The 27391-nt window shown below is 30.4% G+C and overlaps 1 protein-coding gene across 1 annotated transcript; it reads left to right on the top strand.

Annotated features, from left to right (window-relative positions):
• Positions 1–5931: 5931 nt before the first annotated feature.
• LOC136982524 (O-acyltransferase like protein-like) lies at positions 5932–25433 on the top strand. The gene is made up of 9 exons (XM_067279019.1): positions 5932–5964; positions 6911–6997; positions 7076–7246; positions 7321–7400; positions 14486–14605; positions 15447–15570; positions 19210–19396; positions 21517–21659; positions 25247–25433. Exons 3-9 carry the CDS (start codon positions 7220–7222, stop codon positions 25379–25381), a joined length of 816 nt encoding a protein of 271 aa, XP_067135120.1. The 5' UTR covers positions 5932–5964; positions 6911–6997; positions 7076–7219; the 3' UTR covers positions 25382–25433.
• The last annotated feature ends 1958 nt before the right edge of the window (positions 25434–27391 follow it).

Raw genomic sequence — 27391 nt, 5'->3', positions numbered from 1 at the left:
AGCCGTTCCATTTCCTGAACAGTGGGAGTTCGGTTGTGGGTTCGTGCCTCAGCTGGCCATGTAGAGTTTCCGAGTTCCCTCCATGTCTGTAACGCCTGAATAGGGGCCAGTTACCCTTACGTTTACTTAATTTAAATTTTCATCAGTTCTAAAACATATTTCCCCACGATGGATGTAGCATATTTTTTTCTTTACGTTAGAAAAAATTTACACTTGTGTAAAAACTATTGTAATTACTCTCTTTATAATTTAGAATATAAAAATGCTTACAATTACTAACAAAGTGGATTTATGAAGGAATTTCTATTTGTAATTTCAAAATCAATTATATTCTTAGTTCTATAATACTGCAGTTCCGTAGTTCTTGCAGTATATTAATGGTGGCGCGACGGTTGCGCCACAGTATGGGAAAATGCATGAACTTTCTAAGGAAACTTATGGATAGGCTACATGTAATATAATAAATGGTTTGAATGTCTAATATAAGTATTTAGAATGATGGTAAAATACACAATTAGAATAGTATTTCAGTGTGTACTTTACCAATATTAAAATATATATGAAACTACAGTCAACTCTCCTTCCTTCACAGTATATCAACTCTTGTTAACAGTAAAGATGCACCTTTATTTTTTGGTTTAAACTTGTAAGAACAGAACAAGTTTTACCATACAACATGGCTATGATCTCAATCTCAACAGCCATCAACCGTTATATCATTCTTATTTAAAAGTGTATTAAAAGTATTGCAATGACTGCTCGAAAATACAGACAAATAAAAATGTTAACTGTCAAAGAAACTCCTTTGTAATATGGAGAAAACTCTAACAAATGTTTGTTCTTCTTCGTCGTTTCTTGTGTACTACGACAACTGCGATGTAGCCCAATGTAGTCCGGTAATTATCACATGCTTCAAAGTTTAAAAATAGAAACTCTCGTCTACTCTCTTATCCTTCATCTTCCCTCCCGTTATCTTACTTATTGTAATTTTTATTATTATATTATTATTTTTATTACTCTAATAAATTCAAATTCTTTTGTTATCAGTTTATGAAATTGGTTTCTTCTTTCTCTTTAGGCAAAATTCTACAGAGTTTCGTTTCAGTATCCTTAATTACATCAAACCAAAAACTTTTCACTACCGACTTCAATAATAAGACAAGATTTATTTGTGGAATTAAATTCTTACTTACGTGTGTAGTAGTTTTTTCACATATTTTCGTATTTTCGGCATATGTATATACAGCAGCAGGTAAATGGAAATTAATTTTTAAACTTTACAGATAATTTTTAGTAATTAAATTCGTAGTAATTATAAATTGTTCTGTATATACCATATGGCACTATTTTATATAAAACATTAAAAATTTTATACATAAAAACATTACGAAACCCGATAAATTTGTAAATTCAAACAACCACCGGATTACATCAGGCTACTTTCCCGCCCGCGATTACAGGTAGGCCTCCTACAACGCGGTAGATACGTTCCTCGAAAATACCGCGTTGTGGGAAATCGCATTATAGGAGACACCAACTTAATATAAAAACTGCCTTTTATGGTGTAACATTTTCATCATTTTTTAAATTTATGTACATAAAAAGCTTAAATAAAATTAAACATTATATAAAAACTAAAAAGATTATGATTTTAAGTCAAAATCAAAAAGAAACATACAAATTCAGTCCTCATCGTCACTTATTATAGTTGTTCGAGAATGTTTGACTGGCCTTATTTCAAGATCTGAGCTTGTTTCATTAAGTTCCACTGCACTTATGTGATCCGTTGCGATTTTTCTGTTATGTGAAAGATAATTCGTTTATAAATACCCCAAACCGCGTTGTAAAAGTATCGCGTTGTAAGAAAATTTCCACGTTTTTCCAACCGCATTGGAGCGAAAATGCATTGTAAAGGTATGCGTTGTAGGAGGCCTACCTGTATATGTAATTAATTATAATTAAACTTAGTAAGAGATGACACTTAACGCCACCCTTTAGTGACAAATTATTTAGTAATTATCACAGAAAAGTAGCCCGATGTAGTCCGGTAATTGTCAGCATTAGAAATTTTAAAATTAATTTTGTTGATTCTTTGGTTACAACAAATTGACTAAATTTACTGTTATTATTTTTATAGTTAGTTGATTGAATTTGCATTTTAGAAATTTATTTTTATTATAGTTTATTTTTTGATGCTTTTAGTTTAGTTTGCATACTTTTATATGTTTTTGTATTATCGTCTATATTTCCTAAACTCAAAAATCTCTCATGTTTTTTATGCTAATAAAACAAAGTTCAGTAATGTTTTAGCAGTTAAATGTATTCAATGTCTTTTTTATTCTTCATTTTAAACCATAGAAACTTTTCTAATTTGTTTACTTAGTGGAAAATTATACAGAACAAAATTACATTTTTAAAGCCGAACAATTTATCATTTATTGTCAAAGGAAGGAAATTGGCTGAAACAACTCAAGAAATGGAAATACATTTATATGACAATAATACGTCATAGGATTTTGATGTTATTGTTTATCAGAAACGAAAAATGGTAGATCGTGATAAAAGGTAGACACAAGAAAGTGATATAGAATAAAAATGATGGAGAAATAATAGAAATCTGAAACAATGAAATCAGAAAGAACAGATATATATCGTAGCAGTAAAACGGCTATATATATAAATCTTCTTCTAGAATAGTAGCTAGTATTTTCGAGTGCATCAGATAGAACTTTTATAACTAAGATAAAATATGACTGAACAAAAGTAAAATAAAAAGAATATGAAATATATAATGGAAAATGTAATTAAACTTTTTGATACTAAGAAAACTACTTTGTGAAAATGTAAATAAGTGTAATAAATCGATACAAGTAAAATGGTGTAATATATTTCGATATATGGAAAGAACATGTCTTTTTGATGCACGATTGAAAAAATAAATGTTTATGAAAATAGATTACTTATAAGTAATAGAAACAGTTGTAAAGAATAAAAGAAAAGAACATATGAAAGACAATACATTTAAAAATCCCACATGAATAAAAATATAGTTAAAATTGGTTAAGAACAAAATGAATGAGAATCGTGTGAATAATCATTTACTGCAAAAGTTAAAAAGTGAAAATAATGAAAACAATAATGATCAATAGAAACGACGAGAAAACTATGAGTAATAACAAACACTCTATCTGAAAGTACAAAAATAGAATCAGGAAAGAAAAACAAAATTTTCAAGGGAACTAAGAATGAAATAAAATAAAAATCATACGTAAAACACAGTAACGATTACGAAAAACAGTAAAAAGCTATCGACATATTAATTACAACCGCATCAATCAATGTAACGTTAAATATGAATTTAAAAACTTTTTATGAAATTAGAATCAGTATATAAAATAATGATAATAAACAACCAAAATATTCGAAGGAATGAAACAAGCTGTTGGATAGTCAACGAAATGTTCCAGAATTCAGATGAAACAGTTTCTATAGGAATGAAAATAAAAAAAATTTGCAACTATTTTGGGTATTGTTAATAACGAACCGTTAAATTTGAAATCTCTCTATCCGGAGTTCTTAAATCTACATCAATGTATAAAAAATTCCTGTACGTGACGATTTATCAACGACGGAAGTTCAATGAGAAACATGAAAAGAACAGTCCGCCATCTGAATGAATATGTATGTGTTTGAATTAATTTGGTAAAATATAGAACAAATATTAGTTTAAATAATTATTTCAGATCATTCGTTGCAATTAATTCAATTAGATTACAGTTACAGTGCAGCCCAATCACAAAATTTGCTCCACATTTTACTCCGCAGTTTCGTATGTATCATGTTAACGGTATACATGACACGTCTGTTACACTACTTCAGTTTTGATGTTGCTGTTTGTGTTGAAACAGTTATTATAAACTGTCTAAACTTATAGAAACCGATTAAACGATAATGAGCAGATAGCAGATATTGCAGAGGGTATTCATACTGCTATAAAAATGACGATTGAATGTCATCCTAACAATCATGGCGAATGGTCAGAGATTTCGGCTATTTCCGATCTTCATAATAAGACTCGTCTTAACAATTCTACCAATGAGCACATTTCTTCTTCCAACATCTTCGTGTGATCCAAGGTCAAGATATGGATGAGAGAAGAATTAATGCTTGACTGCCTGCAAAAATGTTTGGATATGACGTTCTGGCACACTTATATATCACCCATTGACTTTTTCCTTGAACTTATTGAAAGGACACGTGACGGTTGACAGAAGAAGCAAATTCTGTTAACTGAAAGCTCAGCACTTCCGGATTTCTGGAGAATGACTCCAATTTTTCAGCCTTTTCATGTCGGCATAAACAGGCCATTCAGAAATAACTCCAGAACTTATGACGAGTGGCTTTCAGACAAAAGCCGAAAAGTGACGGTAACTAAGGTCAAAGTTTAAAAACCCTACGAATTTTCAAGTTGCATTTTTCGGTTTAGAAGTGAATTCATGGTTGGTCCATCAAAAAGTCGTTCAGAAAGTGTTGTATTTCTAAGTCTGTAGTCGTCACCGAGGGTGATGCATTGAAGTCAGGTGACGTCAGAGAGAAACAAAAATGACAGATTCAGAGAATGACAACACTGATGTTATTGGCCATTTCACTTCAAAATCGTGGACTTGGCTTTGAAGTCCGTAGAGCTGATGGAGATGAAGCGTAAAAGATTTCGAACACTATTCAGTTCTTTGTAGGTATTTTTTCCCATAGTACGTACGTATTTCGAAATTTTATGCTGGTGCACACCGACATAATTAGATATGTTCATAAATGTTGTGTTGTAAAAAACAGACGTGACAATGACAATGACAATGCTTGACGACACATAGCGCCCAAAATACATCGTGAACTACAACTTTTGGGGTTTTCACGTCTTGAAAATAGAGTACATCCGATTGATCATAAAAATCGAGTAAACACATCTAATACTGGGTGTTTTCCACATTCCAATTTCTTTATTTTTCATAACCCAAAAGGAAAAAATTTTCAACAACAAAAATTTAAATTTAAATTAAATTTGAAACATTAATTATGTATACAAAATTAACTTAATTGATTCGTTAAATTTACTTTATACAAAATACCTTCGTAAAATATATTAATTACTGATTCATCTAACTTTCATTCTATACAATGTATATATAGTAACTTCTTTGGAGGTGTTATATATAACAGAGGGAAAGTATGGCAATTGGTCAAAAAATGAATCCCTTTCCGGACTTTTACCTCCTTTTTTTTGGACTCATGGGATCTTGGATTGTTCTCAAATGCAAAAAAAATTAGCGATTTTTTTTGTATGTATGGATGTTAATGTGTATGTTTGAGGCACGAATTTGTTCAGTCTCTTTGAAACCTAATACATTTTGTACTTTTTAGCGAAAATTTCTAAAATTTTTAAGAAGGTTTGTGCAGTTGGAGATAGACACTGCTAAATTTTGGTTTTTATAACTCGAGGAAAGGCGATATAAAAGGGGAGGTCTTGTGTCATATTTCGAGTAGAGTCGATCTCAATAACCGTATTACTTGTTACAATTATTTTCACAAACTCATGATTATTCCAAAATTAAGCTTTTAGCCGTTTTATAATAATTAAAAATGTAAAGATGTTTTATATAAAATATCACAACAAATAGTGCCACGCACGTGTTGTATTGTTTTCGGGAAAGTTACGCAACTCGCTGCTGAATTTTGTTATATTTCAAATAACTTTTCAATTCTTCGTGAATATGAATGGAGTAAATTTACAATATTAAATAAATAAATACTTTTTATATCCGAGAAATATTAGAACATCCGCACTGATTGTTTGTTCTTTGTTCGTATTTTAGAAAAATTAACAAATCTTGTAAATATATGTGATGGTATTACTATAGATATTATACCCCAAGGGTTCCATATTATGGAAACGTTCTTTTTTTTGAGGTAAGTTCATAAATTTTGCTTTATAGTTATATTATATAGTATAACTGTTTCATAATGATCAACACAATTCAAATTAATGTAATTACAATTTTTTGGTCTTTTAAATTGAAAAACACGTACGCCATCATAGCTCATTTGCATACCGTTTATCGATACTGCATGCGTTGTCGCGTATGTTACTCAAATTTCTTACCAGTACACATTGAATTATATTTAGAAATATTGCGATATTTTTCTGCTTTCTTGAGATATAAAATTAAGCACACTTTTTACAGTAAACTGTTTGCTTTAGATAGCAAAACCCTGCAGATAAGGGATGTTAGACAGATTGTCTCCCACTTGACAAAAAAAAGAAAATCAAAATTACAGTGCATATTGCTATTTGTTTGTGCTTGATCTCTTTCTTTGTAGTGTACAGCACTGTGTTACTATTTATAACAATTGGATATTGTACACTCCGATAAGCCTTTAGAAGAAAGATTTAACGAAAGAATATAATTTTATCAAGAATAATAAGATCTTTGCAATTATTCTCAGAGAGATTTCACTATTGAAAATGCTTAATAAAAAATGTTTTTTTTTTGTGAAAATAATTTTTGCTTTAAATAGTAGAATAGTAATTTAACTTTTATATTAGGAATTTGAGAAGTATTTTTGTTAAATAATATATAAAACGATAAATTACTTGCTTATGTTATATTTTAATATCTGTAATAAAAATATTCGTATCAGTTATAAATGTAAGTTCAAGATTTTTTTATTTCCATTTATATATTTACATAAAGTTAAAAGTTAAAAGTCGGACAAGTTTTTAAATGTTTCATTCCTCTGTAATTTATTGTAATAAATAAATTAATTTTAAGATGTTAAATAATAATTGAATTAAACTATATATTTTGCTATAATGAAGTGTAAATTAATAAAAACATTTAAAAACTTTTTACAGCGGTTTTTTTACATTCTATCTACGAATAAACGATGAAGTAAACTCTATATCTTATTACTTTCTTTTTTTTATCAAGCGATATACAAGGTTAATTATAATTTTATTTTCCAATTTTATTTATAAAATTAAACGTTATATATTACTATATTCTGCATTTTCTATTAGATTGACTATTCCTTTGCTTTTCTTGGCTGACTATTGGCTTCCTTCATAATTCTGCCAATTTGTGGCGAAGGACCACACTGGGATCTCGTATACGAAGAAGCACAAAGAGCTGAACAACACTGGTGGAGATATATTCTTCATGTTATGAATTTAAGCAATATTAAATCATATGTAAATTGTTCAATATTCTTCAATCCAATTAAAATTTTATTCAATTATATCTGATAATTCATTTGTATTTACAGTTTACCGTACATACGTGGTTTCTTCATGTATTGATGCAATTAATTCTAATTACAGTTCCTTTGTTATACATTCATGACAGGTAAGAATTGATATATCTTTATAATTTCATATTCTTTTTCACTATTTTATAATTATAGTATTAGCTAGTTTTTTAATCAGTCTCAATTATCGTAAAAAATATGCAATATTTGTTTTATGTATTATTTTACCCCAGAGTAATAAAAAGCAATAATTATTTAAATTCTTACTCAATTTACTTTCGTGTTGTTTCCTTTTCACGTTTGTTCACTTAAAAGTACTTACAATCACAAAATATATTTGTTAATTGATTGTAGTCCGAGTTACTAAATAACTTAAAATTGTTAAACTTTAAACAAATTAAAACTATTTCACGTTTTTAATTAATCGGTTGAATGTGTTCACTAAGAAATGAGTTTTTATTTACTTTCTTAATCTTACAAATGATTTTTGAAGTGGAGCGTAATCGAAGCTTACTGTATATCCTGTAGACTCTACAGGATATACAATAAACCATTTCTCTACACCGTAGAAGTAATGTTCACAATTAACCACTCGGTCGGTTTGACGAAAAACACAAACTTTATATTTACAGTAAATGTACAAAATATTCCACTTTAGAGTTACAATTAAATATGCACAACACTAATTCCAACAACAACCGACTATTCCTGTACAAATTCGTCGAAAGAACTCCTTACGAACAAACAGACTTGTAATTAACAAAACCTCCGAGTCAGGAACAAGTTCGTACACAACCACGTAACGTCCAACGAGAGAGTTAGTTAGCACTTCGATGACGACGATTCCGATTCTCCGATCTGATCCGAACTTAAATAGTCGACGACGTTCGAACCCGGCTCCAATCAAATTTGAATGTTCCCGCAACGGCCGCCAACGGTCGCTTCCCGCCGGCCAATCGTCCGATAGTCGACGATTTGAAACTTAACGGTTCTTCCCACGGAAGTTCCCAACGGTCGTTTCTACCGGCCGATCCTAACGACTTTTCCGTTATGAAAGTTCGTTATAACAAACAGGTGGGAATCGCGCGTCTTGGCGATTCCATACCTTACAGTAGAGAAATGGTTTTCAATTCGTGGTTCGCGGAACACGGGGGCTCCGTGAATCGGCTTCAAGTGTTCCGCAAAAAAATGTCAAAGTTTAGTGTACCCACGACTTCAGAAAGATTGAGAACCATGGCCGTAGAGAATTGAATTCGTTCTCAGATTTGTACCATCGATTTTGATAAAATCTGCCGTTTTCCATTATTTATGATTAAAAGAAATCCAAAAATGTAGTAAAGAATTGTGTTTATGACTTCATTTTCACGATACAGTGGGATCAAAGAAACAATGCTCTTGCTTCCTAACACGATGAAGTGCATATAACAGAATTTAGTGAATATTTTTCTTAATTATTTTGTTTGCCTAAAAGAAAATGGGTGCCAAAACAAACGAACAATTATTTATTGTGATATAGTCTCATTGCCGGGCTGTCAATTTTTAATCGTTTTTAAAATTTATTTAATTTTTAATATATGCACACGACTGCAAATTGATTGTCACTAGCCCCTGTACATCATACGTTCACTTAGGAACTAAAGCAATGTCCAACATGTACGTATCTATCTTCTTTGAGGAAAAATTTTTGTATTAAAATAACGTGACTTTATGTTTCTATCGAAAGCTCACATACAGTTAATTGGGGCCTCCTGTACATAGACTTTCCAAATTTTTCTCCATTTTTACCTATGTAACTCTGGTATCGAGATGCTGGAAGAATAGGCATACAGACAGTCAGCCATCAGTAAAAATTTATGTCTACGATGTTTTTCAAATTTCAGCCCAATGATATTTCCAATAAAAAAGGTTATTTATGAACTCTTACACATTTATTTATATAAAGAAATATATAAGTTTATCTGTTGTTATTCAGTGATTTACTTAATAAACTTTAAAAAAGAACTTTTAACAGTCTATTTATGTTTAACTTCAGCAATTTTATAATAATTCATATTCAAATTTATTAGCAAAAGGGAGAGATTTTCCTGTTACAGGGCGTGATACATATAGATGATATTAGTTAACAATTTTAGTTTACAAAAGTAGGTTAATGTTACCTATGGTTCCAAAATGGCGGCTCGTCTCTAATAATTTTGTTGGTAATAATTTTATTACCAACAAAATTATTAGAATAGGTTAGGTTAGGGTAGGTTAGAACGTGCGTCCCCACTGTTTCCTTTCTTCTATTTGCTGGAATTAGAGACGAGCCGCCATTTTGGAACCATAGGTAACATTAACCCAAAAGTATTATATTAATAATAAAACAATCATAATTTAATAGAACCATACAGTCATTTTGCCTTATATCTTATAAACAGGAACAGAATAAGTAAAAAATACCGTATTAGGTTATTTAAGTTTTATAATGATTTTTATTTACTATTAATAACATTTATTTAATTTTTTAAAATTTTTCCGTGATTTTAACAATGTAATTATACATTTTATATAGATCCTTTTTATTGAGAAAGTTGAAATTTATTTTGAGTTCAAGAGGATATCTACAGTTACATATTTGTATGATATTGTTCACTCATATTTGTAAGTTCTTGGCAGTTTTGTAAAAGGTGGAATGCTGAGAAGTCTTCAGATTGACATAAGCAACAATGAGTATTTAAAAAGTTTATGTAGGTATTATTGACAAGAGAGAATATTGGTTAAGCCGTAGCTGGATTATTAGTCGTTTTACGTTCAAATCAATTGGTTGCCACATGTATGGCTAGGAAGATGGAATTTCGATTAGGTTGATGTACCAGGGATGATAATTACTATGGTTTAAAGAGAGTTGGTCTATTAAATAGAGAGTTTAATAGAAGAGTATAACCATATTTCCAATCCCGAATGATATCTTTAAATAATAGTTCTGATACGCCAAATTAGTTCAGAATTTTACATAATAAACACAACCAAAATATTTGAATTTACATAAATATCATTAAACATTTTAATTTATGAAGGTTATATTTTTAAATTTCTAACAAAATTTATTATTTTTCAATAATAAATTTCTGAAAAGTAAACAAAAAGCTGGAATTACAATGGAGAGTCAAAGTTCTGATATTTTAATATAATTTATTTCTGATATTTAATTTCAGGTTTTTTGAACATCATATTAATATAATAATTTTTAATTTAAGATTATAATCATGTATAGTTGAATTTTATGCATAATGAAGACTAACTATTTAACATTCTATATGGTAATAAAAGATATTTTTTCTTAGATATTTATATATTTTTTCTATAATTTGGTATAATGTATAAATGCATGTTATAATAAAAATCTATTTTCATAATATAACATATATGAACATATAAAACATATTTAGCAAATATATACAAAAGTATTTCTGAATATATAATTATTTCAGTTTAATTTGAATCGACTATACTCAGTAACAGTTTCTAGATATAAGTAGAAGTGATTCAACACACTGTGGGGTATAGTTTTTTACCAAAAAGAAAATATATGTAAAGTTCAGATACTCTTTTGTGTATATTTTTTAAGATATACGATTTGTTTTAATGTTTTTCTTTATATTTATTTAATTTTTCTCTCATATCATCAAGAACATTACAAATATTGTGATGTACATTGAGTAATAAACTATGTAAATTATCAACAACGTATTTCTGATATACTGTCTGATGCTTTAAAACATAACACCAAGGTAGATGATTTTTTAAATAATGAATGAAATCGTCGTTCACTATTTGATAACAGGGAACGAAATCCCAATGTAGATAATATGTTAGCTCACGTAGAGTGTCACTTTTACTTGTTGATATTTTAAAACTATTCTCATATCTAATTAACGTATACAGTGGGTAATCGGTCAAAGAACAGTTCGGTTAACAAAGAAATGGGATAACGAACTCTTTACTGAACAAACATAAAAAGAAGCAACGAAAAATAACGAAAGCCGATTGATTTTCCCTTGTCTTCAGGTAACAATTCGAAGCCTTTCGGAGCGCGGGAGACGTCATCATCGACGCTCAACCCGATACCGATCAGATAGTGTTTTCCCGAACTTTGACTCTCCATTGTAATTCCAGCTTTTTGTTTACTTTTCTGACAAATAATTTTTTATAGTCTTCGCGAGACTGTCCGGCACACGTTAATTAACTATTGCGTCGTTTTTTATTTTCTAAAGGTGAGAGTTTAACTGTCCTGTCGGGTATTCGTTAACGTTTTATCACCAAAATTTCGAATTACATTCGGGTCTCACATTTACATAATTCTTTCGTGCGCTAGTTGATTTCTGGTTTCTGAATTTTTGTGAGTGCATTTCTGAACTTTTTATTTCAAAAAGAAATTGATAATATTATGGAACCTAAAACGAGTGGAGTGTCAAGAACCGGGCTCACCATAGAAACCAAGCAAGAGATAATAGCCAAAGTAGAGAGTGGGCAGATGTCTGGTGTTGCTAGGCATTATGGCTTGAACAGGTCTACAGTAGACAAAATCTTAGCTAAGAAAGATATAATCAAGATGATTCAAGGAGCTAAAGGATTAACGAAAATCACATCTGAGAAACAAAGATGTTCCATCCGTGAAAAAATGGAGAGATTGCTTTTAATTTGATAAAAGAAAGGAAAATGAAAAAAGAAGTAACTACTATGATAATCATTCAAGAGAAAACAAGACAAATTTTTGAAGAACTGAAGAAACGAACTCCACATTCGTCACATGAAGAGATAGAACTCAAATCTACCACTGGTTTGCAAAGTTTAGAACTGGCATTAAACATGTGGTAATTCACGGCGAGTCTGCTAGTGCAGATAAAGAAGAAGCAGAGAAGTTCTGTCTCAAATTTAAAGAATTCATTAAAAAAGAAGGATATTGTCCACAACAAATTTTCAATTGTGATGAAACTGGTTTATTTTAGAAGCGTATGCCGATCCGTACCTACATTAAGAAATAAGAGAAAAATATTCCTAGGCATAAACACATGAAAGACCGATTGACGTTACTTTTGGGAGCTAATGCTAGCGGTGATATAAAGCTTATCCCTCTTCTTGTCTATCACTCTGAGACCCTAGAGCATTCAAAAAATTCCATAATTAAAGAAAAACTGCCAGTGATGTGGAGATCGAATAAAAGGGCAAGAGTCACAAAGGTTCTTTCAAATAATGGTTGTTTGAAGTTTGTGCTCCAAGCATCAAGGATTACCGTCAGACCAATGAATTGCCATTAAAAGCACTGTTGCTATTGAAAAATGCACCAGGACACCCAAAAGACCTTGAAGATAATTTGCTGGAAGACTTTCCCTGGCTGACAGTTCACTTTCTACCTCCGAATACTACTTCGTTGATTCAACCAATGAATCAAGAAATTATTGCAGGTTTCAAGAACTTGTAAACTCGAGCACTGTTTCATCAGTTTTTCGAAGCATGCCAGTTCTCGTCAACAATGACATTAAAAACGTTTTGGAAAGAAAAATGTGATATTCTTGAAGCTACACGGCTCATTCAAAAGGAATACTCAACGACAGTTGAATTCTGCTTGGCGAAAGCTATGTATGTCCTGCATTCAGGGAGAGAGAAATAATGTCGCTGAAATTATGGATGAAATTATGACAACTGCTAGAGATCTGGAAATGGAGGTGAATAAAGATGACATTGAAGAGCTCATAATGGAATCTGAAACTGATCTGATGACAGAAGAACTCCAAGAACTCTTAAATAAAATACAGCAAGAAACTCAGCGAGATGTCTTTTCTTCTGAAAAAGAGGAAGATGAAAAAGGATCAATGCCAACATGTGCTATTAAAGATCTTTTGAAGAAGTGGGAGGATGTCACAACAACGGTCTTAGAATGGCATCCAAACCAGGGTGATGTTAATAGGCTTGGCGATCTCTACAATTACTATCTCTACATAGTACCATATACTTTTTAAAATTTTTTTATATGTATAAAATACAGCACAAAAATTGATAGAGGTTACAATATTAATTTACAAAATAGAAAAATATTAATTTTTATCTTTTTATTACAATTTCTAAAAATATTTGTTTATTACAATTAATACAATTATATTTTATAAAATTTTTTCGCACAATGGTATTGTTACTTTATTACTTACTACAAAAAATTTACATTTATATCTTTTATTTTGTGATAATTTTAATGCTGCTATTTTATTTGCCTGTTTTAGGCAAGATAATGTTTTTGTGCAAACACCATGTTTTACATAAGATTTATAACTTTGTTTTCTCTTGAATAATATTAAATATCCCATATTAAAAGGATAATGATATCAAAAGAATCTGTAAGAAGTAAAAGTAAATTTATAATGACCAAAAGATATTAAATCTATCTTATTATTTGTAATACATTTTTTTTATCGTAAATTGGGGAGAGAGATATTTTGTTTTCAAAATATGTCACTACATGATTTTTACTTTTAATTCCGTATTCTTGATGTCTTAACAGTTCTGTATTAAGTAAAACGTTTTTACAGTTTTCATGGATGAAACTTTTTAGAAAAGATTTTTTAATTCTTTTTACTGGGTTTTTATTTCAATTGAGAAAATAGAAGAATACACTTTTGGTTTTAATGAACAAAATTCAGTTATTTGTTTAGATAACGTTTTATCTTTAATATATGCTAATTAATTTTGTTTGTTACATTTTATAATTTATGTTTTTGCATAGTTCCTAAAATTAAATATATCAGGAAATGATTTAGAAGCATCATAAACATTAATTATAAATGCCTTACCGTCGTAATTATCATTATTAGGCTATTGTCGTTGTAATCATACTAATTAGTGTACTAGTGTATTAATTATCGAATCTTTGCGAGATATATAAATATTGTTTTTTTTCTGTCCTTTAAATTGTATTTGTGCGATATTTATTTTGTACGGCTCTTGAACTCCTTATCAACGTTGAGTCTGAATCTTGGCGATTCCTACTCACTACAATATCGAATTACTATTACTGATATAAATTCACGTAAGCACTTTAGTTATTGTAATGTATCAAAAATGAACTGTAAATAATCGTATTAAGTAATTTAATTGAAATTATTAAAAATATTATTTTAGCACATTTATATTTTAATTGTTTTTATTGCAGATGGCCGACATTTGGAACTACATTACTATGTATATTGACGGTGGCAGGAATAGTCTCACACGTTTGTTATTCACTACAAAAGAAATACGTCACGATCTTGAGTTTAGCAGTAAATCTTGAGTATGTTTTGTAAATTAAATGTCTTTATTGAATATAATCAAATTGGTATAGTTAATGAAATATGTGACACTGTGCTGTGTGCATTAGTAATAAAAATTTCTTATCGTGGAGGCAAAAAATATGTCAGACAGGTCGTGTTATTTATTGCATCATCTCCGGAATCATAAAGCTAGTTTAACTAAAAAAATTATTTTATATTCAAATTTTTAATGTTAATTAAGTCACGATGCAGCGTTACAAACTTATCTGTGTTTTATGATTAATCTTTGGTTATGCGGATAACGACGTTGATTGTTACCTTTTAATTAACCATGCAAAGTCATATTAGCGCGATTCTGGATATCTGTAATATGAAAAATTTTGCACTCATATATTCTATTTTATTCCGGTATATTAAACTAATTATTTAAACGTTATTTAATTATTGTATAAAATACACGTTTCAAGCAATTTCATTTTAAAGTATTTTTAATTTTTAACAAGCTGATATGTTTGCCACACTCGTCACACTCGTAGAGAGTGTGTTATAGAATCTGACAAAACAAAGAAATTAATTAATTAAGCTTTTCTTATACAATAAACATTGTTTTTATAAGATATGTATTATAATTGAAATAGTAAACCATAAAGTAAAATTATTATGAATATTTACTTAATTTTTTTTGTTAAATATTTACTATTCCAGAAATTTTTAAAGTAATATCTTTTGTGTTAATTGAAATAATACAGCACTATATTATTGATACATTGAGTTTAAGCTATGTATATTTGTTTGCTGTACATATCGCTGTAAAAACATTTGTTATATAAAAGTCATTTTGTATTGTAAATTTATTTACAGAAAACTTAACAGTTTCCTAATACGTATCTATACGAAACCTTGTTTTTTGCACGTGAGTTCTTACTGTTTGGGATTATTAACAGGAAACTATTTACTCAAAACGAATCAACTGAAATTCAGAAAGGTATGTTAGAAACAACCATTGTTATAATTCTGACTATTTATTTATAAATATTTTGGACATAATTATAATAATTTATAATTAATTTATAAATCTTGGACGTAAAGGAGTTGCATAAAACAGGGATTACGTAAGTACAGTACTTTAAACCAAAGACGATATGTTATTTTACCAGTTATTATACTTAAGGTACAGTATTAAAAGTTGATATTAAGTGTTTTTTGTGATGATGTATGAAAATTGATTTTAACATAATTATAACATTTTTAGTTTTTGAAACAATAAAGTTAACAATACGCACTTATAAAAATTAACGCTTTTGATAACTTTGGCGGATTTTGATAGGTTGATAATAACTTATAATCATGTCATTAATAGATTTACTCTTTCTTATTTATTTATATTTTTATTCATGTTGTTGAATAAACTCAACAATATATATTGGTAATTTAATGTTTTACGAGATATTCTCAGCGATATAGAAAGCATTATTATATACAGCGTTGTTACAAGTAATAGTACATCCAACGCTATTAGTCGAATGTTCTTAAAAATTTTGCGAAACGTACCTACATTTGTGGCCAGCGCAAATATGAAATAAAACTTACTTATCAGTATTAAAGCACACAGAATTATCTTGTTCCTAGAATAATATTAGCGCCAAATATTTGGAATTTTTATCTAATATTAATACAACAAATTTCAGTTAGTATTTATTTCTTTCTAATTAGATGAATATTTTTTAAGAAGGCAGTAATAAGTAAGTTATTTTATTCCTTTGTATGATAATCTTCTTTTATATAAAGGTGTATCAGTATTATAAATAAAGTAAATAATCTTTAACTATAAAATTATAAAATATTTCCTGGTTTACTCCGTAAACTTTTTGCGACATGTACTTTCTATCGATGATTGTTTAAAGTAATCATATATTAGTGGGAATTTACATATGGAGTATCAAGATTCTACAAGAGTTTTACGCATTATTATCTTCATTTTTATACGTGTCATAAATAAATGTCATAAGAAAACAGAAGTAAATTTCACTTTGTTACAGATATATTTGAAATCCAACAAGCACTGTAAATGTAGTATTTCACAAACAATTAGTTTCAATATTTGTTTCACATTTAGTTATAATTATTTAGAAGGTAATAACGTGTAGCATATATTTGTAATGTCAGACAATAAACGAGGTTATATGTATATATTTGTATCTGTATGTAGATTGAAATTTAATGCAAATTCTCAAAGCAATTTTGTCATTTTTTTCCTGCTCAATACTTGCTTGCTGATTTGATTGAGAATTGATTACTTGGAATTATAATAAATAATATTAACTAAAACTGTTATACAATCCTTTTCAGTATTCCATATTTTAATTGTACACTCAACAACTTCAGTTTCTGATATTCGTATGTATGATAATGTTATAGCGTTATTTGCCGTGAATGGCTCTAATAATATCGTAATCTAGAAATTTATTTAACTGGAAATCGCGGATAAAGTTTAAGTAACAATAGAAAATAATATTAAAATTTAAATAATTTTTTACGTTGATAGTAACTTGTTTTGTACGATTGAATATGAAACCTGAGAAATTTTAAATTTGATTTAAAATCTGTGAGATTTAACTATAAACCTTTCATTGTAGGTTTTAGTATTTCAAACAGCCAAACGAAATATACGTTGGTTTATTAACGTGCAATTTATTATTCAATTTTCTCTTTTACATACTTGTATGCATTTTGGGTTGACGTACAATCTCAATTCTTTTTTAGTGCTGTAAATATCATTTCATTATTACTTTACTGTGAAAATTATAAATTTCAACTTACTGACTATTTTCCATTTGTACGTGCTTCTATAAAGAACAATTATAGGTAAAAATCAATTCCAGGTAAAAGTGCATATCCACTGTTTATACTAATAGCATAATATTATATATATTTATATTACAGTACTTAAATACAGAGATAACTAAATTATTAACATAATATTACTCACATTTTATATACTTCTGAATTCCAATAGGATAGTAGGACAGCACACCTTATAAAATGTAAAATTTTTTTATATTATTGTGGGTGCCGGGAGGCGGCCGATTTCTCGTTCCTCCTTTTTGTCGGCTAACAGGTCCGTGAGACCTGCCCACGTCAAGATGGCGGTTCGGATGGGTTACGCGTTACGCGTTACGCGAGTGGAGGAAGTGAGTGGGTTCGACGGTAGAGCGGCGGATGATGACATTCGAATAAAGGACATTACAACGGATAAAACAATAACAAAGATTTATTAAAGCTAACTTGACAATTACAGATACGGCGAGCGTCGGTCGCCTGAGTTCGTATTCGCGGAGGGAGAGTTTACAAAACTTCGGGTCATACCTCGTGATCCGGGTCGATCTTCACAGTCGATACGATTTCGTGGATTTCCGGCGGTTCCCCTCGACTTTTTGGCCGCTCGCGCACAGGCTAAGAGATAAACGTAACCGACCCCCTTTTTCTCCGTCGTCGCCCTTTTATTCTCTCGGTCACGAGTTCCCGGTTCGCCAACCCGCGTTTTTCGACTCTTGTTCCTCCTGATTCATTTTTTCTATCTTTTGACTCATATCCCTTTTCCTTCTACTCGCGCGGAAAGGATGAATCATTACCGGCCAAATTCCGGTGGGTCCGAATTCTCACATTATGCTTGTGTGTACTTTGGACGTCCTTGTGAACCAGCGCTGTTATACTAAGGAAAGAGAGAAACACCATATTAAAACCTAATTTATAAGTAATCAGCTACAGTATGTACAGTACTTACTATTGTACCCGCAATTGAATTTCCACCTATAATTGTTTTTTTTTTTTATAAAAGCACGCACAAATTGTAAATACATAGTCATCAAGTTGGCATATATAATTTTTACATTTAAATTATAATAAGAGGAAATGGCGTGTTTATAGCACTGGCAAAAGGAAGATTTTACGTCGACCAGTAAAAAATGCAATGCATATGTACAAGTAAAAACTGAATTATAAATTGTATGTTTTTAAACTAATGGATATCTGTTAAAATTAAGCCAGGTCGATTTAATGTACAATAAGGAAAATAACTTTCTCTAGTAGACAATACATACATAATGTGTTTTTATACAATCGGTCCTTTCTCACGCAGATAAGGAATAAGACAATTCCACGGCGGAGGCAACCTTTTATTTGAGGCTTCTCGTCCGCCTCCAAATGTATAAAGACACATTATGTGTGTATTGTCTACTAGAGATAACAAATTCTTTTTATTGTACATTATATCGTTCAGGGGAATTTAAAAAAAAAAATGTAATTCATTGTAATTGTGCTGCCACCGCTAGAGGGAAATGTTGGACTATTTCATGGCCGACGAAAAGCCTCCAATAAAAGGTCGACTCCGCAGTGGAATTGTCTTATTCCTCATCTGCGAGAAAAAGGACCGATTGTATAAAGACACATTACGTATTTATTGTCTACTAGAGAAAGTTATTTTCTTTATTGTAATGGATACTTGGTTTCGCTGTTTCAAATAATACACGTGATAACGGATAGATTATAGAGATAAAACTCAATAAAATACAGTTACACTATAATGAAAGAAAATTTAAAATTTATATTCACTATATCTTTCCAGGAGATATTTACTTCATGTTGGATTTCGACGATTTCTCTGTTGGGATTGCTTTTTTTCGGTTTGCATAGTTCGAAAACTGACTTTTTTCCAAATGAATCGATAATAATGGCACATCAGCTTCTTTCTCCGATTGCATGGACAGCTATAACAGCTTGGATATGTGTAGCATGCATTTCGGGATATGGAGGTATGTTGATAATCTTATGTAATGTAAGGAAATTCTATTGGAATTTCTAGTGCTTTTTACATAATAAAAATAAAAGGAGCATTAAATAATGTTTACAAAGATAGGTTAATTAAGCTCAAAGACCGAAATCGCTCGTTGAGCGAAAAAAAGACCACATAACGCGTCGTGGCATTTCTAAAACGGCCACAACGCGTTGTGGCTAACTCAAAACGGCTACAACGAGAAATTCATGTCGTGGCTTTCATGATATTTCACAACGACGCATTGTGGTGATTAAGAAAAGCCATAACGCGTTCTTAACGTTAGCTGATGCAACCACAATAGAGGATTATACGATGCACAGTGGTTTCTAACTTTAAAATATGGATTCTAGCCTCGAAACATTTTTATTTACAATTTTTAATGTTGAACATTAGTTCTAGAAGTTTTCCTACAAATTTAATTTTCATACTTAAAAGAATTTGAAAGAAAAAATGTATGGAGAAAAATACACATTTGTTTCTTTTGTTTTGCTAAAACGTACTAAAAGTCTAACTAGTTGTAGGTGTTTGATATACTACACACCAATGTTTCTCAACGGGGGCGATATCGTCCTCATGTTGGCGTGTTTCCCTGTTGGGGGCAATTAGTAACAATTTATATTTTTGGGGGCGAAAAACAATTTTCTGGGCGATATACTAAAACATTATATTAAGAATAATTAGATATTTTATTCGTTATATCGTACAATAATGTAATATCACACAAACGTTAAGAATACAATAATTGAACTAAAAAAAGAGGTGTTCATAAGCACAGATGAATTTTGTGTCCGTTATACGTATGTCAAGTCTGAAAGGTGGGAACCTTTCTCTCCTGTCTCCTCTGACCGAGCTATTCCTTTCCCTTCGTGACTCCTCAGTTCTCTGAATTCTAGATGATCGCAGATATGGAGCTAATCGGTAGGGGTGCTAATGAGTAGCAGATTTTACTAGTCACTAGTCTATCCAATGCAATACGAATTTGGCGTTAGCTTCGGCCCTCGGCATCGGAATTTTAGAACTGAAGGGGGCGATACTACGTAATAGTTTTATTGAAGGGGGGCGACAATTTCCTAGAGATTGAAAAACACTGCTATACATGATGAAATAAAATTCAGCTGTCAGGGTTAAAAACTACTGCAACAGATTTATTAAGGTTTAAAGCCACGACACGTTCTGGATGTTAACTAATGACGAGGTGATGATAAGAAAATAAAACTTTCTTTTTCATTATGATTTATCTTTAATCATCTTATATAAATAGGTAACGGAATTATTCATCACATAAGGAAATGTAACTTTGTTACTTTTCAACATTTAACGGTTAAACATTGTTAGTTTTGAGAAAAATAAAAAATGTATTTGTCTTAAAATTTATTGACAGGCTTATATATGTATAAGAACGCGAATGTTGCTTTTGTTCGAACGTGTAATCACAAATTTCTCAAATGATGTGAACAATATCCTAAAAAACCAACAAAGAGTTGCTGAAGAAGAGTTGCTTTTAAGAAAATAAAACAGCTATTTGTGGTTTGAAACAGATGATTGACATCTGTCTACCACGGAGGCTTTAGCAAACGCTTTCCAGATGAGATCGTGAGCCTCCGTTGCGTTATGGTCACTTCTGAATTGAGAAAGCAACGGGCACGCAATTTTGTTTTTTGAAAGTTTTATATTAAATAGCATTAAATAGAACGTGCTCAGCAAAAAATTATATAAACAAAATCTAACACCTTAACTTTGCCGAGAAAGTTTAATTTAAAACAAATTTTTTTAGCCTGCTGATGGCCTATGGAATAGGTCGAAAACGTTTGTTTTAAATTAAACTTTCTCAGCAAAGTTAAGGTGTTAGATTTTGTTTATAGAAAGTTTTATAATTACAGACATTGCTGATGCGTCCATTTCCAATTAAACATGTGATAAAACGCCATATATACCAACACACAGTCAAAATATTTTTTCCAGTCGTACTTGTATATGGAAAAAATAGAAATGAGTATATTTCCCCCTTATCAATTAATAAGATTATTGATATCAATTATCTATATAAATATTGTTAACATGATTTCTATATATAAATATAATTATATAATATTGTAGGTGTCGTGAACAAGTTTCTTTCTTTCGACTTCTTTGTTGTAATGGATCGACTGGGATTCTGGATTTATCTTATGCATCCTGTAGTTTATCTTTATGTCTTTGGGAAAATTAGAAGCCCATATTCAGTTACAGATATAAGTTTGGTAAGAACTTTGTTTATTTCTAAAATAGTTTCATAATTTTTGTAAAATATAATTTTCGGTATTTGAGTTATATAGACTACTTTTTCTGTAATTTATTTAAATTTTAATCCATTATTTATTTAATATTTCGTGATATTCAGAATTTCCAGGTAAGTAAAATTAATCAAAGTTTTGTATTTATTTTCCAACATGACAAGGTTAGAGGAAACTGTTTACATGACGTTGTTAAATTAAATTAATTTAAATTATGTAGTCAACGTTATTTAATTCTTATTTATTTATTTGAGAAGTTTTCCATCTTTTGTACGGAGAACAAAATAATAGTAATACAACAAACTAAAAGAACAAACAAATTGTAGATAATTAAGTCTACAATACATAATACTGTATACAATGCCTAAAAACAAAATGTGAAAACTGTTCTGAATTGTCGATTCATCACAAAACAGTATTTCAGGTTATCAAATTTATTAAGATAAAAAACCGAATTACAGTACTTCTAATTCACAAAAATTTTCTAATGAAATTAAAACTAATCACTACATTAAAGTACATTTTTGTGACAAAATTCATTTTTTCCTGTAAAAGAAAAACAAAGAGAGAAAAAATTATCAAACAAAGTAATGTTATTTCTAGTCTGCATGAAAGGTATTAGAAATGCGCAACATAAATTATGGCAAACTAAAATCACCGTTACTCAATTGAATATAAGAACATTCAACAATCGCCTAAATAATCGGTCTACTATTGCGCTAATTTTAAATAATTAATCAAATAATTAATATAAAGTAATTTGTCACTAGAGGTAGACGTTAGGCGCCATCTCTTAACTAAATTAATAACTATAATTTTTAATAATTAATTAAATAATTTAGAAAAATCTGGAAGCCGATGCTGCAAGTTCAACCCTCGCCCCGACTCAGTTCTTTTCTTCCATAAATAATCGTTCTTTTCATGATTATCTAAATATATAATCGATATTGGTTTATAATATTAATAATAGCCTAATAATAAACGCAAAGCTCAAACGGTTAGAAGTGAAAAGTTGAAATTTGGTACACAGTTAGGGTACGTCAGGAGAACGTACACTAAGAAGGGATTTTTTGATATTCCCCCCACGGGGGAAGAGGGAGAGAATTAAGTCTTACCCTAAAGAACTCGGCATCTACTGTACTATTTTAGATGCAGTTTTTTGCGTTTCTCATTGCGTTTTAATATGGTATATACACTAAGAAGGGATTTTTCGTAATTCCTTCCGCGGAGAGAGGTTGTTAACACTCCCCCCCCGGAGGGAAGTGTTGACAAAGAAAGTGTCAACAATGGAAGTGTTAAGAGAAAACGACGTGCAAGATTTTCAGGCGCAGATACGTTTTTTTTTGTGTGTGTGTGTGTTTTTGCGGGAAATCGAACATATTTTTAGACTCATCTAAATCACCCACCCTAATTCTTGCATTCTGTGAAAACGAGTAAGATTGGCTATAATTTAATAATTCTAATCTTCGCTATCGTTACTTTTTGCTCGAGCAACGCCGGGCTTATCTACTAGTTCATAAATAATCGAAAACAAACAATCAATATTATTAAACATTTTAAATTCCTTGATTAATGTTTCGGATTATGAAAGAAAACAATTATATTAACATAACCCTGCTCTGGTTCCAAGAAAAAATCTTATTCTTGGGTACCACACGGTCAGTTTGACCCCAAGCGAAAAACTTGCTATGTGAAAAAATTAACAAGACTTTACAATATTTTTCCCTTTGGTTTAGATTTTCGTCCGATGGCTATTATTATAGTTAATCTGAAGACAATGTCCGTCCAATAGGGATCACCATTTATTAACTTCTTGTTCCAGACTAGGCCAGCAGCCTAAAAAGAAAGGTCAGGAGTCTTTAAAGGCCTGGTCTTTCGTTTTTCGTTTAACATAATTTATGTCCATAAGCAAATAATCTTCACACACGAACGTTGTTTTAATGCTGCAATATAATGGAAAGTGTTTTTCTTTTCTAACAGAGACCAATCTTCTTGTATACTTAGTTCAAAGCACAGTATTATAATTAACGGTTGATAACATTCGATCAAATGAGGATTCTGAAATAGCCGTAGCAAAGAAAAACCAAGTCGATCTGACAGATTTTGCAATGTCGACGCAATTGTATGTGCAATCCTTTGTCGTTGAACAGAATCTGTAAAATTTATCATACGCTAGTTTAGCCTAGCTTTTATCCTCTAAAGTTACGAGACGTACCAAAAATAAATATGTAATCTGTCTCCAAGAATGTATAGTCTGGAGCAGGAAGTTAATAAATGGTGGTGCCTATTTGGGCGGACTTTGTGTTCAGATATTTAACTAAAAATATTTTATTCATCAAACAATATGGGATTGCAATGCTTATAAAATCCAAACAATATTGCACAAGACTTCATGTGCTGTAGGCAAAATGTTACTGTTGGCATTGGTTGCACAACCGTTCGATATGCTCTTCACACACAAAGTTATTGAACTAGTTACAGACAAATTTGGTTTTTATATCAATAGACCTGGAACAAATATTGCATTTCTTGCGTTGACCTGGATGAAGCTATGTGGTGCTTGCAGCTGGTGAGGGTGCTTCTGGAACAATGTACCAAGTGCGAATGAACCGTTTGACATTTTTCGACGTCTGCTGTAGTTGAAATCGTTGAAGTGCCCGTGGAATAATGAAGTCGAGAGCTTATTCCTTAGAGAACTTTGGTCGTTTGTCTTTCTTATGTTCTCCAAAGTTAGGCACATTTTCACTGTCAACTCAACTTAGCTTACGTGAACACTTCAGCACATTTTCGTGATAAAGACATTGTCGTCTCGCCATATTATTATGCCACTCACGTCACACAACCTTGGAATAGGGAAAAATACCATAAAATATTGAAGGTACTATGGGGTCAATTTGACCCGAAGCAGAACATAAATCTAAATAAAAAATAAGCGGAAGAAATTTGAAACTATCGAATATGCGTCACATACTTAGGAATATCTTACGAGAAAATACGTGGCAGGCGAAGTGTCGTGAAAGCTTCCAAAAAACCATGATTCAAAGAGAGCTGGTCCAAAGATTGTTTATGGTCCAATAGTACCTGAGCAGGTTAAATAATAGAAGAAACTGAAACATCTTCATTCCGTCTTTTCATCCATCTTAGGAACACAAATGTTTTTTAAAGATGATGTCGCCCTTTCATTAGAGGTCACTCGTCCACTGTAATAAGCAAAAACATTTAAAATAATATCTAGAGTATCTGCAAGCGAACCATTTGTGTTTTCAAGTGTATGAAAGAAGCTAATGACGACGATTACAGTTTCTTCTATTTTCTATAAGTATAACTGTTGTCCTGACGAATGCATTTACTAATTATATTGTTTTCCATGTTGTTTCCTCTCATTGACTATTTTAAACAATTATTTACTTAGTTAAAATATTACATTTACTTTTCAATAAGTAATATCTTTGAAATTTTGGCTATATTTACAGTATTTACATATATGTATTTAAGCGAATGAATATAGTAAATTTACATTAAACGTTAATAAATCTGTATATTTTTGTTTTTAGTGGATGCTATTCCTGTTGGTGATGTTTCTTTCCACTATTGGAGCTGTATTCTGTTACATGTTTTTGGAGATTCCAGTTTCATATTTTCTGCGGGAATGTGCTTTCAAGAAAATTTATAAGAAAAAGGACGCATAATAAAAATGAACGAAATGAAACAGCATAAAGAAAATTAACGGATTTTTGATATCAGCAATGTATAAATATCCGGAAGTATATTTTGTATCAGCAATGTATAAATATCCGGAAGTATATTTTGTATCAGCAATGTATAAATATCCGGAAGTATATTTTGTATCAGCAATGTATAAATATCCGGAAGTATATTTTGTATCAGCAATGTATAAATATCCGGAAGTATATTTTGTATCAGCAATGTATAAATATCCGGAAGTATATTTTGTATCAGCAATGTATAAATATCCGGAAGTATATTTTGTATCAGCAATGTATAAATATCCGGAAGTATATTTTGTATCAGCAATGTATAAATATCCGGAAGTATATTTTGTATCAGCAATGTATAAATATCCGGAAGTATATTTTGTATCAGCAATGTATAAATATCCGGAAGTATATTTTGTATCAGCAATGTATAAATATCCGGAAGTATATTTTGTATCAGCAATGTATAAATATCCGGAAGTATATTTTGTATCAGCAATGTATAAATATCCGGAAGTATATTTTGTATCAGCAATGTATAAATATCCGGAAGTATATTTTGTATCAGCAATGTATAAATATCCGGAAGTATATTTTGTATCAGCAATGTATAAATATCCGGAAGTATATTTTGTATCAGCAATGTATAAATATCCGGAAGTATATTTTGTATCAGCAATGTATAAATATCCGGAAGTATATTTTGTATCAGCAATGTATAAATATCCGGAAGTATATTTTGTATCAGCAATGTATAAATATCCGGAAGTATATTTTGTATCAGCAATGTATAAATATCCGGAAGTATATTTTGTATCAGCAATGTATAAATATCCGGAAGTATATTTTGTATCAGCAATGTATAAATATCCGGAAGTATATTTTGTATCAGCAATGTATAAATATCCGGAAGTATATTTTGTATCAGCAATGTATAAATATCCGGAAGTATATTTTGTATCAGCAATGTATAAATATCCGGAAGTATATTTTGTATCAGCAATGTATAAATATCCGGAAGTATATTTTGTATCAGCAATGTATAAATATCCGGAAGTATATTTTGTATCAGCAATGTATAAATATCCGGAAGTATATTTTGTATCAGCAATGTATAAATATCCGGAAGTATATTTTGTATCAGCAATGTATAAATATCCGGAAGTATATTTTGTATCAGCAATGTATAAATATCCGGAAGTATATTTTGTATCAGCAATGTATAAATATCCGGAAGTATATTTTGTATCAGCAATGTATAAATATCCGGAAGTATATTTTGTATCAGCAATGTATAAATATCCGGAAGTATATTTTGTATCAGCAATGTATAAATATCCGGAAGTATATTTTGTATCAGCAATGTATAAATATCCGGAAGTATATTTTGTATCAGCAATGTATAAATATCCGGAAGTATATTTTGTATCAGCAATGTATAAATATCCGGAAGTATATTTTGTATCAGCAATGTATAAATATCCGGAAGTATATTTTGTATCAGCAATGTATAAATATCCGGAAGTATATTTTGTATCAGCAATGTATAAATATCCGGAAGTATATTTTGTATCAGCAATGTATAAATATCCGGAAGTATATTTTGTATCAGCAATGTATAAATATCCGGAAGTATATTTTGTATCAGCAATGTATAAATATCCGGAAGTTTATTTTGTATATTGTGTTAAATTCCTTTATTTGTTAGTGTAGAAAAAGCGGAGGTCCCATACTTTTCCTTGGTCGATCTGTTTTAATGAAAACAGATCGACCAAGGAAAAGTATGGGACCTCCGCTTTTTCTACACTAACAAATAAAGGAATTTAACACAATATACAAAATAAACATAAAACATTTATAACAATTTTATATTATATTAGTTTCAGTATTTTTCTGTGTCGGGAAATTGTTGTAATTTGTAATCTCTTGCTTGGACTGTCGACGTTAAATGATCTTTCGAGACGATCGAAATGGATTCGATGT

Source organism: Centruroides vittatus, unplaced genomic scaffold (genome assembly GCF_030686945.1).
Source record: "Centruroides vittatus isolate TY-2023 unplaced genomic scaffold, ASM3068694v2 contig_847, whole genome shotgun sequence".
Lineage (NCBI taxonomy): Eukaryota > Metazoa > Arthropoda > Arachnida > Scorpiones > Buthidae > Centruroides > Centruroides vittatus.
The sequence above is the reverse complement of the archived record's forward strand: the minus strand, read 5'-3'. Positions and strand labels throughout refer to the sequence as shown.

What these genes read in the sequence shown, in the direction of transcription:
- LOC136982524 (XM_067279019.1), top strand. Translation starts at nt 7,220, where the DNA reads ATGAATTTAAGCAATATTAAATCATAT. An exon ending in AGTTTAGCAGTAAATCTTGA is followed by an intron (nt 14,606 to 15,446) that starts GTATGTTTTGTA and finishes ATTTATTTACAG; the next exon opens with AAAACTTAACAGTTTCCTAA. An exon ending in CAGTTACAGATATAAGTTTG is followed by an intron (nt 21,660 to 25,246) that starts GTAAGAACTTTG and finishes TTTTGTTTTTAG; the next exon opens with TGGATGCTATTCCTGTTGGT.